At 40.5% G+C, this 13,325-nt stretch overlaps 1 protein-coding gene across 2 annotated transcripts in view; it reads right to left on the bottom strand.

Annotated features, from left to right (window-relative positions):
- Positions 1 to 3,127: 3,127 nt before the first annotated feature.
- Positions 3,128 to 13,325, bottom strand: part of WFDC1 (WAP four-disulfide core domain 1) — a 50,780-nt gene continuing 40,582 nt past the window's right edge. Inside the window, exons 5-6 of one of the 2 annotated variants that reach the window (XM_036751806.1) lie at positions 6,607 to 6,648; positions 3,128 to 3,484 (exon numbers count right to left, since the gene is read on the bottom strand). In XM_036751806.1, the coding sequence (XP_036607701.1) occupies positions 3,426 to 3,484; positions 6,607 to 6,648 (101 nt within the window). In that variant the 3' untranslated portion in view covers positions 3,128 to 3,425. The remainder of the gene's footprint in view (positions 3,485 to 6,606; positions 6,649 to 13,325) is intronic. The other variant, XM_036751807.1, reaches the window with a different exon arrangement.

Genomic DNA, 13,325 nt, shown 5'->3' with positions numbered 1-13,325 from the left:
TCCTTGCCTTAAATGACCTCTTCTCTACTACATACAGGGATGTCAGGGGAGGGGATCTCAGAGACAGTCTCTGGTGGGGAGCAATGAAAAGAAGACTGGGTCCAGCATTGCAAGAACTGGTTTCAAATGGCAGCTCTGCTATTCATCTTTTTTTTTTACTTTGAAAAAGTAATTTCCACCTTCTGAACCTGAGTTGGTTCTTCCAAAAAAAAAAATAAAAGTATTTGATTAGATGATGATAGGGACAGAGCCAGTGTAACAAAAAGGCAGATTGAGAGACAAACCACACAGTGCGATTTGGGAGGATCCATCTAAAAAGGGTACCCAGTCCTCAAATTATCTTCCCAGTGACCTGAAATTCTACCATTAGAATCATTTCTTAAGATCTGGTAAATGCCTTATTATGCTAGAACTTTGGAGAAAGGTTATTTATTGCTACCCATTCGCTTTTCAGTTATGTCCGATTCTTTGTGCCCCTTTTATGGGGGTTTTCTTGACAAAGATACTAGAGTGCTTTGCCATTTCCTACTTCAGCTCATTTTACAGATGGGGAAACTGAGGCAAACAGGATTAAGTGAAAGGTCATACTTGGAGGCTAACACAGGAACTAGCTGAATGAGGAGACTCAAGATGAGTAACAGGAAAGGCAGGGACACTCTGACGGAAAAAAAGAGACAGGAGGGAATGTCTCCTTCACCATCATGTTGAGGGCCAGCATTCAAAATGGCATATAAGTATGTGTGTATCCCTAGTGCCCATAGGGCACACGTAACCTGAATGACAAATTTAGGTATTCATCGATAGGAAAGTGGTTTAAATGCTGGGTTTTTTGGGGGGGGATTTTCCTTTTATAAATTCATTGTTTCCTCAAACAAAGCCTGAGCCTTCCTAACATGCCTTTGTTCATGATGTACCCCCTACCTGCAATCCCTTCTTCCCTATTTCCTACTTATTGAAATTCTGCTCATCCTTCAGACTCAGATCAATCCCCCCCACCCCCTCCTCCATGACTCCTTGCCTGACGACTTCACCCTCAGGTATTCTCTCCTGTTTGTGCCGTTCTTTGGGCACTTGGTCATACTCCTTTTTACTTTGTGGTATCTTTTCCTGAGTTAGTTTCTGGAGTCCCCCAACTGGACTGCAAACTCCTCAAGGGAAGATACTGTTTCTGATGAAACTTTGTATCTTGCCTCCTATGCCTACTGCCTAAAGCACAAATTCAACTGAGAAGACCATCTGGTGTGAAGGCAAGAACACAGATCTGGAGTCTGGAGTCAAAGGATCTGAGCTCATTTTCCAGTTCTACTATTTGCTATATTTGTGACCTTGGGGAAAATGCCACCTGGGACAAGGTTTCTCCTTGTAAAAAATTGGGGCTGGACTAATTCTAAATCTTACAGTCTGATCCATTTTCTATTTCTCTCCTTGCCCTTTCTCGCCTCTCCCCCAGACGAACATCACCCTTTCAATTCACCAGCATTCAATATTCAATTTAATCTGGAACAAACTGTGAAAGTGGAGGAGGCACACAAGAGAGAAAGGGTTGAGTATAAAACGACCTTTCCCCCCTTTTTGTCCAGTGTCTAAGTAGCCACAAGTTAGAAACGGGGTGTTTTCATATATTTGGCCTTAGAAAAATCCAGTCTGGTGGAGTTTGCTCTTTATGAGACAGAGCAACAGCATCCTTAATAAATCATGCTGGGTGGGGCAGAAGGGGAAGGGAATACGTATTTATTAATCCCCTACTGTATGCTAGGCATCATACTAAACACTTTACAAATATTATCACATTGGATTCTCATAACAATCCTGGGAGGGAAGGTGTTATTATGATCCCCATTTTACAGTTGAGGAAACTGAGGCAAACAGAAGTTCTGCCTGAGGCAGAATCTGAGCTTGGGTCTTGTTGACTTCAGGTCCAGTACTCTCTCCACTATACCGTCTAGCTATCTTCTGCTAGAAAGAAGCCTGGGGTCCCACTGACCCTAGAAGAGGTAGGAAGCTTGGTAAAATGAAAAGAACTGTCCTCGGAATCCAAAGATTTAGAAGACTCAAGTTGAGGTCTCAACTCATATTGGGCACATGACTATGGTCAAGTTATATAGCCCCTCTCCCGGCCTCAATCTTCTCAAGCGTAAAATTAAAGACTTGCACCAGATGACCTCTAAGATCCTTTTCTGTCCTAACACCTTGTGGGATGGTCAATCCCCAATCTGGCCCCCAAATCTGAATCAAGGGACTGTTGTTATCCTCTCACATTTGTGACAGTGGGGTCAGTGGTCATCCTATTCAGGAAGGATACAAGGAAAAGGAAGGAAAGAGCCAAGGAGAGTTAGAGAACATCTTGAGATGTAGGTCCAGAAACATAAAGAATCTCTTCATTCTTCAAGACTCAACTCAAGTGCTACCTTGTCCACTCTTTGCCCCAGGGGATTCATGTCTCATCTACACAACCCAAGTGTTTACTTTTCATTATTCATATGAGGGTAATGCATGGTTTGGGGAGGAGTTTAATGTGATGACATTTAAAGGGCTCTTCCATTCTGAGATACTGTGACTACAGCATATGGAATGTCTTATAGCTACCCCATTAACTCCTCTAAGGCAATAATAAAAAGTTGGCCTAACGTAATGGAAAGAATTTAGAGTCAGAAGAGCTGAGTTCAAATCCTGACTATACCACTCTACCATGGAACTAAGTCATTTACCTCTTTAGGGTCTTCATCTGTAAAATGAGAGGGTTGGGCTAACTGGTCTCTAAAGTCTCTTCTGACTTGAAACAGACAATCCTGAGTTTATGGACTGTTAGAACTCAGAGTTGGAAGAACCTAAGAAGATGTTCTAATTTCATCTCTCCTCTTCATGGAAAGAAGAGATTGAGATTCAGAAAGATAAATGAACTTGCCCAAGGATTCAAACCAAGCCCTCTTGTTCCAAATCCTGCGTGATTTCCAGAAACCTCCATCAGGTCTACCTGTATGAAAAGCACCTACTCATTCAGGAATCTCCAAAATGATGACAGACGCCTCTCCTATTCCTCTATTGGACAACGAAGATCTTAGGTTCTCTTTTATTGGCCAAAACTGCCCCACGATGAAAATTCCTTCTTGGTGTTAAAATTCATACCTTTTGATTTTAAAACAATTTTATTAATATCTTTGCTTTTATATCATCTACATTTCTCAATATGCCTTTCCCTCCTCCCCCATCGAGCTATCTTTAGAATAAAGAATTAAAAACTGGGGAAAAAATACTTCAGCAAAGCTAGCCAATGGACAAATCAAGTTCAACGTTGCATGAAGTGCTTTGTACTCATAGTCCCCCGCCTCTACAAAGCAAGGAGGGTCTTGCATTCTCATATCTCTTCTTTGGGACCAAGCTTGCATAACTTCATTTGTTCACTCATTTTCAATTCGTCTGTCAGATTAATGCAAACGCTTCTGTTGTTCTTTCTCATAGCCGACCACATGATTTGAATTACCTCCTGCAAAATAAACCATACTTGTAACAAAATAATTGCATCAACTTTCCCCTCTCTCCCTTCAGTCTCCCTTCAAAACAAACAAACAAAGCCTTCAATATCTCCCTACGACCTACAGAACAGTACAGCGAAAAGAGCACTGGGTTTTATACTGGAAAGACCTCATTTTGAATCGGTTCTGATATTAGTTGTATGGCCCTAGGTGAGTCACTTCATAGGCTTCGTGCCTCAGTTTTATCATCTGAAAAATGGTATAATACTAATAACTAGCATTTACACAGCATTTAAAGATTCGCAAAGCACTTTGCATAGGTTAAGCCCCTCGATGCACACAGCAGCCCACGATTTAAGTGTTACTGTCCACATTTAACAGATAAGTAGTGGGTAGATTGTAGAGAGACCCCGGATCAAATATCACTTCTGATATTTAGTGGCTGTGTAACCAAGGATAAGTCATTTGTAAAAGATCTGTAAGCCTCATTCCAAAAGTAGAAGAATATCTATTCTACCGGCACCTTTTAGGGCAGTTGTGAAGTTCAAATGAGAAAATGCATGTGAAGCATCTTGGAAACTTTAAAATGCCATACAAATATCAGATAATTATTATCAACAACATCATGGGGCGGTTTTGAGAAAATTCCTTTTGCAAACCATAAAATACTACAGAATGGGAACTATTTTTGTTACTATCACCAAAATAACTCCTGTTCTTGGCCTTCAATGCCCTCAGTGCCCCGGCCTCATTCTGCCTTTTCTGTTCTCTGTTGCGCTCTACGCTCTATACAACCCAGCCTTTCTAGACTAATGACATTCCTTATTCCTCCCTGACTTGTCATTCTCATCACTGGAATATCCCTCCAATGTCCTCCCAAATCTCTGCCTATTAAACTCCTTTGAGGCTTAGCTCAAATGCCACCACTTCCAAGAAGCCTTCCTTTATTGATGTCCTCCTTCTCCCTTACCTACATGCATTCCTATAGTTTCTGGTGCTAATGCAGGCCACATCACAGTCTGCTTTGTATCCATGTACTAGTCTTTATATATATATATATATATATATGTGTGTGTGTGTGTGTGTGTGTGTGTATGTATGTATGTATATGTATATATGTACATATGTATATGTGCACGTATATATATACTTCCCTATTAGACTGTCTCAATGAACCCCAGATGCTCTGAGCTGCAAGAGCCCATTTCTAATATTCTATTCTCTAACTGATGCACTGTGATTGGGAGTCATGGAACACTGTAATCCCTGAGGAATCCCAATGACAGACAATACAACGGACAAGAGAAAGGAATGGGGTGTGTGTAAGTAGGAGGGAACCTGTCCCTAGGACCATGGCATCCTAGATTTAGAGCTAAAAGGGGCCTCAAAGCTCATCTAGTCCACATCTTCATTTTGCAGGGGAAGAAACTGAGGCCCAACAGTTGTGACTTTCCCAAATGTTCTGATACCAAGTAGCAGTGAGGAAATTTGAGTCCAAATCTTAAGACCTCAAATCTAATGCCATTTCCACTGTACTTGGTGGAAAAGGTATCCTGAAGGACAGCGATTTCTGGGAAAGGAGGTAGGATGGGCCCAATCAATGATTAGCAGATTGAAAGCCCAAATGCCATGCCGGTAGCCATGAAATATTAAAAGAACTAAGGCCTTTTGGAGCCTTGGATCAGTCATCCAGGGAGGACTTATGGAAAGGCATGGATGAGAATCACTCACAGTAAGACATGGAGAGATTCTGATCTGCACTGGGGTAAGGAGTGCCCACACTGAAGCACTTAAATAAATGGCAGACTCTAAGTTCTGTGAGGACACAGCACCCAGCACAATGCCTTGGGTACAGTTGGAACAACACAGATAGTGGCTGAATGAACAGAAGGAAGGAAGGAAGGAAGAAAGGAAGGAAGGAAGGAAGGAAGGGAGGGAGGAAGGAAGAAAGGGAGGAGAAAGGAAGAAAAGAAGGAAGGAGGAAGAAAGGAAGGAAGGAGGAAGGAAGGAAGGAAGGAAGGAAGGAAGGAAGGAAGGAAGGAAGGAAGGAAGAAGGAAGGAATGCATGTAGGAATGGAGTGAGGGAGGGATGGAGGAGGGAAGGAGGGAAGGAAAGAAAGAGAGAAGAAAGGATGAAGAAATGAAGGAAGACTGACTAGAAGACACAAATGTAAATAGAAAGGCACTGTGGTCTGATGCCAAGAGCAATGGACTGGATGGGAGAAGACTTGAATTTTCTTCTTGTTTCTGCCACACATTAGCTGTGAGGCCTGGGCTAAGTGATCTCTATATATTGAAGGAGGTGGACTAGATTAGCTCTAAAATTCCTGTCCCTTTTCACACTCAGTTAAAATTATGGGATTAAATTTAATCACAGATCTTTAAAAAATTGTGTTTTCATTTCATTCTAGCAGTATCAATTCACACAGGCTTTCCATTAATCTTAAGAAAACTGGCTATATAAGAGCAGTTTCCAAAAATAGGTTAGCTGGTGAATTTCATTATTTCAGAGGCTTCTTCCCCCTATGAGAGGGAAAGGGAAGACGAGTGAGGATGGAGGAAGAGAGGAAGATGAGAGGGATAGTGAGAAGGAGAAGAAGAGTCAGTTGGTTGATAAGAGCACATATTAAGCCCCTAAGCATTAGGATCATATAGAAAGACACAAACATGGTCCTCAGGTGACAGCTGTAATGTCATTCTCTGGGCAGTAATTAAATCCCTCCTAGCCTGGCAGGACCTTATAAGGTTATGCCTAACTGATATTGCCTTCCAGAGCCCAGGGTCACTCCCATGTCATAATGGGATATCAGAGGAGGACTTTAAGAGCAGGTTGGTGACACACATTATCCTAATTGATTCTTCAAACAACCCAGTGAAGGAGGTTTTGTAAGTATTACCACCACTTTATAAGTGAAAAAAGGGAGGTAGGGGTCAGACAAATTTAATAACTGATCAAAGGACCAGAGCTGGTCAGAGACAGCCCTGGGACTCAAACCCAGATCTGTTTGACTTCAAGTCTTTTTTTTTTCACTTTGGCAATGGTCATTTCATTCTCTAGCCAAAACAAGTCACTCTGCCTCCTTTCATGTGCTCACAACACAGGAATAAATAAAAGAACACACTCTTATCTTACCCACAACTTCCTTGTAAGATTTATGTTTGAGGTTTTGTCCATCTGGAAAATCAACAAGAAAGACTTCTGGTTAGAATGGTAACTTGAAAGGTCCTAAAGAAACCTAGCTCCCCCATAAACACCCCAAAAAGATCTAAAAGGGCACCAGATGGAATAAAGATAAAGGGGAACAAAGAGAAACATCAATAAACTCCTCCATGTAGCCTAGGAAGACACACGAATATGGCCAAAAGCCTGCAGGCACTTGGAGAGGGGATGGTGATTGGGGTTGGGGGTGGGAGTGGGGAGACAGCATGGGTGCTGGCCAACAGGGCCTGAGGCCAGACACATAGGAGAAGGGGGGGTTTGGGGAGGAAGCATGAAGCTAGGACAATCTCCCATAAACAGGATCTTAAACCGGTGGGATCTTGGCCCTCATCTCTTAGAACAGTTGTGTTGGTACAGCCCTCAGTAGATTATTGTACAGGGAGTCAAGGCTAAGCAGAATATGCTTTGGAGCACTCATTGCTATGAGCAGGAAACAGGGAAAGTTCAAAGACCAGGTATATGCTCCAGGAGACCTTCCAGGAAACCGGAGAAATCTGTGACATTATATTGTAGCTTATCGAAGCAGAGCAAGGGATGAAGCCCACTACAGATGATGGATTGTACAAGGATAAAGAGACAGAGACAGGTCAAAGTAAGCAGCTGCCTTTGACCAAGAGGAGATAAAGGCAGAAGCCTAGGATTGTGGCAGAGGGTGTTGCATTATCCCAGCCACCAAATCCAGAGGTAGACTGGTGGCAGCACCCAGACTAGGGAAGGAAACAGGACCTGAAGAGGCCTGTCCACCACCTTCAACTGCTCAGGATGGAGTAGAGCCTGGAGTCTTAGAGACCCAGAGGCTGGAAATATGAGGAAGTGGAGTAAAATTCTGAATACATTATAGAAACACTAGAGACTAAGAGAAGTCTGAGAGTCGACCAAGAAGAAAAGTCACTCTAAAAGAAGCTGCTAGCAGAGTCTCAGAGAAATGAATAGCTTAACCACAAGGGCTTTAAGAGTGATTAGAAGAAATGAAACAAAAGAAAAAGTAAAATTAGAGTACTTGTGGAAAAAACTGGAAGGAGAATAAAATGGTTTAGAAGAGAAGGTGGGAAAGCTTATCCAAGTAGTAGATTCCCTGAAAAATAGAATGGAGCAAACAGAAAATGATTTCATGAGACAATAAAAAAATAGAAGAAAGTCAAAAGATAGAAAAATTAGAACACACAAGGTATCTACTATTAAAAACAACTGACCTATCAAAAAGTCAAAGAAAGATAATTTAAAAATTACCGTACTAGTATTAGTATTAGTGTATGTTTTCACATAACCAAAGGAAAAAAAACATGATGCTATATTTCAGAAGAGTCATAAAATAAATTGCCCAATTCTATTAAAAGGCAAAATGAACAGAGTGAAAATAGAAAGAATTTACCACTCACCCCCGAAAGAAAACAAAATAGAAAGAATTTACTAGTCAAACAGGGTGCAGTGACTTACCCAGGGTCACACAGCTCGTAAGTATCTGAGGCCAGATTTGAACTCAGGAAGAAGAGTTTTCCTGGCTCCAGGCCCATCATTCTATCCACTGAACCACCTAGCTGAGTAAAGCTAGGTACAGCAAGGTCAGTATTAGCGAGAACTCTAATAAGGCAAAATTTAATTTGATGTGAATTATAAAATGATACCAGGTCACGTTTAATGTGACACAGTTGATGTGAACCAAAATTCAATAAATGCAATCTGTGTAAGCTTGTCCCATCAGATGTTGTGCGCTCTTCCATTAGACTGTAAGTTCCTCGAGGTCAGGGACTGTCTTTTGACTCTTTTTGTAGCCTTAGCTCTTAGCATAGTGTGCGGTGCATAATACACTCTTAAATGTTTACCAATTGATAAATTAAGCGTTTTAGTGTTTCCTTAAGTTGTTAGTGCATGCATATTTATCAACTTGTGTGGATGTGTACCATATTTCCAACAGTTATGTTATTTTTTTAAAGAGCCCTTAACAAAATAGACAAAAAGAAGAATACTTCAGAGGGAAACATTGCCAGTGTAAAGAGGAAGAGGCTTGTTATCACATTAAAACAGGAATGTGATGCCATTGAATAGCATGAACATGATCATAGTAACTCTAATAGAGAATGAGATGTAAGCATGCCTAAATCTAGGGGACAGAATATTTAAAAACATGCAAAGAAACAAAAAGGAAAAGGCAGAATTGCACCTGCTTTTTGTGGTTTGCAAACAATTATAAGGAAGAGAAATGGAGCTTCTTTTACCAGTGTGGATTGTCATAAAAAATGAATTCCTCTTAGCAGAGTGGCTTTTCAGACTAAAGTTTGGAGTATATTTAAGGTAGTGAAAGAAAAGGGAAATTAAATGGACGGTGAAGAAACTTTACTGCAAGTGTTGATTGGTTTGGTCACTTTAAAAATCGAGTTCTATTGTATAATGCTAAAATTACTGGAGAGGTGTCTGGTGCAGATGAGGACACAGCAACCAAATATCCTGACGTTTTAAAGACAGTAATCAAAGAAGGGGGATACACTGAACAACAAAATTTTAATGCTGATGAAACAGGTTTATTCTGGAAAAAGATGCCTTCGAGAACTCACATTTTGAAGAAAGAAAAAACTCAACCTAGATATTAAATGTCTCAGGATGATCTAACGTTTTTATTGGGAGGTAGGCCTCAGACATTTCTTAGCTGTGTGATGCTGGGCAAGTCACTTAACCCTGTTTGCCTTCAGTTTCCTCATTTGTAAAATGAACTGGAGAAAAAAATGGCAAACCACTCCAGCATCTCTGCCAAGGAAACCCCAAATGAGGTCACGAGGAGTCAGATACAGCTGAACAACTGACTGAAATGCAGAAGGGGATCTTGAAATCAACTGGTTTTGAAATCCTTGCTTTGAGAGGCTATAGCCCATAACCCTTTCTGTAATTTGGTGGTCAAATAAGAAAGCACGGGTGACCAAAGCTGTTTTTAATGACTGGGTTACAAGTATTTTAGCCCAGCTACTGGAAAACATTTCAAGGACAATGACATCATATTTAAGGTATTTCTGATTTGAGATAAAACCCCAGGTCATCTGATTATACTTGGTTCATTATATGAGAATGTGAACGTGTAAATTCCCTTTGATGTATATAAAACTCTCTGCACTGTTCAGTGTATCTGAAGATTTCAAGAAAGAGAAGACAGTTCAGTCTATACTGTTAAAATATTTTAAACAAAAAAGCTGTTTGTGCCATATCATCAGTGTAGGCTTATCTTCAAGTACAATATTCAATCATTTTTAATTTTGCTTTCCATTACTCCTCTATTACTTTGTAATAAGACTGGACCAAAGATACATTGTTCTTTTCTTTTGCTGTTATATCATATTAATAAACATTAAAACATTCTTTAAAATATTCATGGCATATTTTCATTGGGCTGGAACCAATGATCACATTTTATACATAATCATAACTTCAAATAGTGGAAATTTAAATAATGTAGCTACTTCAGAAGATTCATTATCTTACTAATTGGGACCTAGCTATACAAATTATATTCTTGGTAGGACAAAAATAGTAAAATTGAAGCATATTGAACATACCATCTTTATGTGAAGTAATAGAAATAGTAAATCCTCACTCACAAAAGATATATTTTGGATAATTATATTTCCCTGTCATTTTGGTCTCTTTGCCTTAAAGTGTTCATGATGACCCACAATAGATATAATTGTAGCTTATGACTGAACATCCATGACAAAGAACAAATAACAAATCGCATGAAGAATGTGTCGCTGTTATTCCATCGTGTTCAACTCTTGGTGACCCCATTGGGGTTTTCTTGGCATAGATACTGGAGTGGTTTGCTATTTTCTTCTTCGGCTCATTTGACAGATGAGGAAACTGAGGCAAACAGGGTTAAATGACTTGCCCAAGGTCACACAATTAGTAAATGTCTGAAGCTGAAAATTTGAACTCAGTTCTTCTTGACTCTAGGTTCAGGGTTCCACTCTGCTGTGTCAAGGTTCTCCAAATCAGTGTAGATATGGGGAGGATGGTAAATATTATGTTGGAAAAAAGGATTTAGAACTAACAAACGAAAGAAAGTGGAAGCTTGTAAACTGGGCTGGAAACTCAAGTGTATATATTGTAGAATCTCCGAGCTGAGAGGGGCCATGGAGCCATCAAGTCCAACCTATACCTGGATAAGAATGCTCTAAGACACACTGGAAGATTATCACAAATATTTCCTTTATGAGAGAGCCAGAGTGCACTGGACATGGCAAGCAATGAACACCCTGACAAAATATTATTATAGTCAACGTAACTGCCCATATCTCATTGGACAAGTACAAATGGTCACTGGTAAGAAATTCTGAATCGGCTATTATTATTAATTATTATTATTATTAATCTACATCTAGAAGGGCCATCACGCAATTTCCTCAGGTTATCAACAAGCACGCCAGAAAAGGCCCTAAAGATCCAGCATTCTGAACTTCAGAGATCTAAAAAGGCCCAACCCTGGGAGGAGTAAGAGGTCGGTGTAAGAACCAGTGTGAGACCGAGCAGGGCCAACCATCTGATCCAAAAGGGTAGCTGATGCTGAGCCTGGTCCTTACACGAAACCCCAATTCAGGAACTAAAGCTGAAGAGATGAGTAAATCAAAGATGACACTAGGAGATATTAAAAAAATATTCTGAATTAGAGGTTCTCCAAAATGAGATAACTCATCAACAACCGTAAACAGATACCCAAGGGAAAGAAATGGATTTTCTACAAGGACTACACCAAATAACTAGAAGAAAGGAAGCAATAAATAAAAAATAAAAGTTCTGGAGGAAAGAAATAGAAGGAGAATCAATAGTTTAGAAGAGGAAATGGTAAATGTGAACCATGAAATGGACTCCCTGAAAATCAGAACAGACCAAAAGAAATCATTGGCTCCATCATATAACAAAAAGAAAATATTAAAAGATAGGAAAAAAAATTTAAGATCTGACATAAGAAATAATTGACCTGGAAAACTAGTCAAGGAGAGACAATTTAAGAATTAGTGGACTTCCTGAAAACCACTTTTTAAAAAAGTCTGGATACTACATATCAAGAAAGTAAAAAATGAAAATTGCTCAGCTCTGTTAGAACCAAAGGACAAAGTGAAGATAAAGATCCCTGATCACTTCTTGTTATGAAACAAGAACCAAGAACAAGGAAGGTCCCAGGAATGTTATAGCTAAAATCCAGAGGTCCCACATTTTAAAAAATGCTACGTATACCCTGAAATAAATAATTCAAGTACCAAGGAACCACAGTCAGAATCGCTCAAGACCAGTCAACTTCTACTATAAAACAGAGGAGATCTTGTAATTCAATCTTCCAAAAAGCAAAAGAGAGGCTTACAGCCAAGATTAATTTACCCTGCAAAACTGAATATAATCCTATGGGGGGCAGGGGAAAATAGACTTTTAATGGAACAGTGCACTTTTAAACATTTATGACAAAAAGACCAGAGCTGTGGAGGAACTTTGAAATACAAATATGAATGCAGAGAAACCTACAAAAGTGTTTTTTTTTTAATTTGAGCAACGATAATGTATTCTTCAAAGAGCATTGAAAGAGTTAAATTAGAAAAACAGAAGTCCTGATACTGGTGTGAGGGTTTGGAGAGGGAAAGGGGGGCAGGGGCAATGGGAAGGAATACATTAGTATAGAAAGAAGGAAGAAGGGGGTGGACTTTGTTATTTCTCATAACTGGGGCATATGAGAAGAAAAACATACAAACATGGAGGAAGGAGTGGGAGAGTAACCATCAGGTAAAATGGACAAAGGAGAGTTGAACATACTTATACACATTCAGGCAAACAGTTTAATATAGAAATACATCAGTCTCAACAGAAAACAAGCAAGGGTGAGGAAAGGGTCAAGAGGGAGCATAATGGCAAGGAGGGAGCAGTCACAAGCAAAGCAAACTTCTTGATCCTAAGGGAGGGATTATAAAGGGAAAGAGAAAGAAAAGAACAAGAATCTAAGGAGGCAACTTAGGTCATCTGTGTACTAGCAATTTAGATTTGAAGATCTTTCCCACCCATTAATAGGCTATACGACCTGCTTACATCACAGAAAGCCTAAGTCACATGTGACGGGGAGAGCTTCCTGATAGGAAAAGGAAGTTATGTCACAGGAAATGATGGGAGAGGGAGAGGGAGAAGAGGGAGAGGAAGAGGAGGGAGAGGGAGAGGAAGAGGAGGGAGAGAGAGAGGGAGAAGAGGGAGAGGAGGGAGAGGGAGAGGAGGGAGAGGGAGAGGAAGAGGAGGGGGAGGGAGAGGGAGAGGAAGAGGAGGGGGAGGGAGAGGGAGAGGAAGAGGAGGGAGAGAGAGAGGGAGAAGAGGGAGAGAAGGGAGAGGAAGAGGAGGGAGAGGAGGGAGAGGGAGAAGAGGGAGAGGAGGGAGAGGGAGAGGGAGAGTAGTTATGGCTGCTAATGGCTGCTGATGGCTGCCGTTGTGATACTTAGAGCTGAGCAGGCTGACTTAGCCGCACTGTGAGTTTGTTTTTGGGAAGACCCCAGCAGGGGGGTCCAAGAGGTTTGGGGATGATGAGGCTCCATGTTGTGATATTGTGTATTGAGTGTTTTACCACTCTGATAGACCGGATAAGTGGCTTGTGGGATACGGTTCTCTGGTGTCTTAATAAA

This window comes from Trichosurus vulpecula, chromosome 3 (assembly GCF_011100635.1).
Source record: "Trichosurus vulpecula isolate mTriVul1 chromosome 3, mTriVul1.pri, whole genome shotgun sequence".
NCBI lineage: Eukaryota > Metazoa > Chordata > Mammalia > Diprotodontia > Phalangeridae > Trichosurus > Trichosurus vulpecula.
The sequence above is the reverse complement of the archived record's forward strand: the minus strand, read 5'-3'. Positions and strand labels throughout refer to the sequence as shown.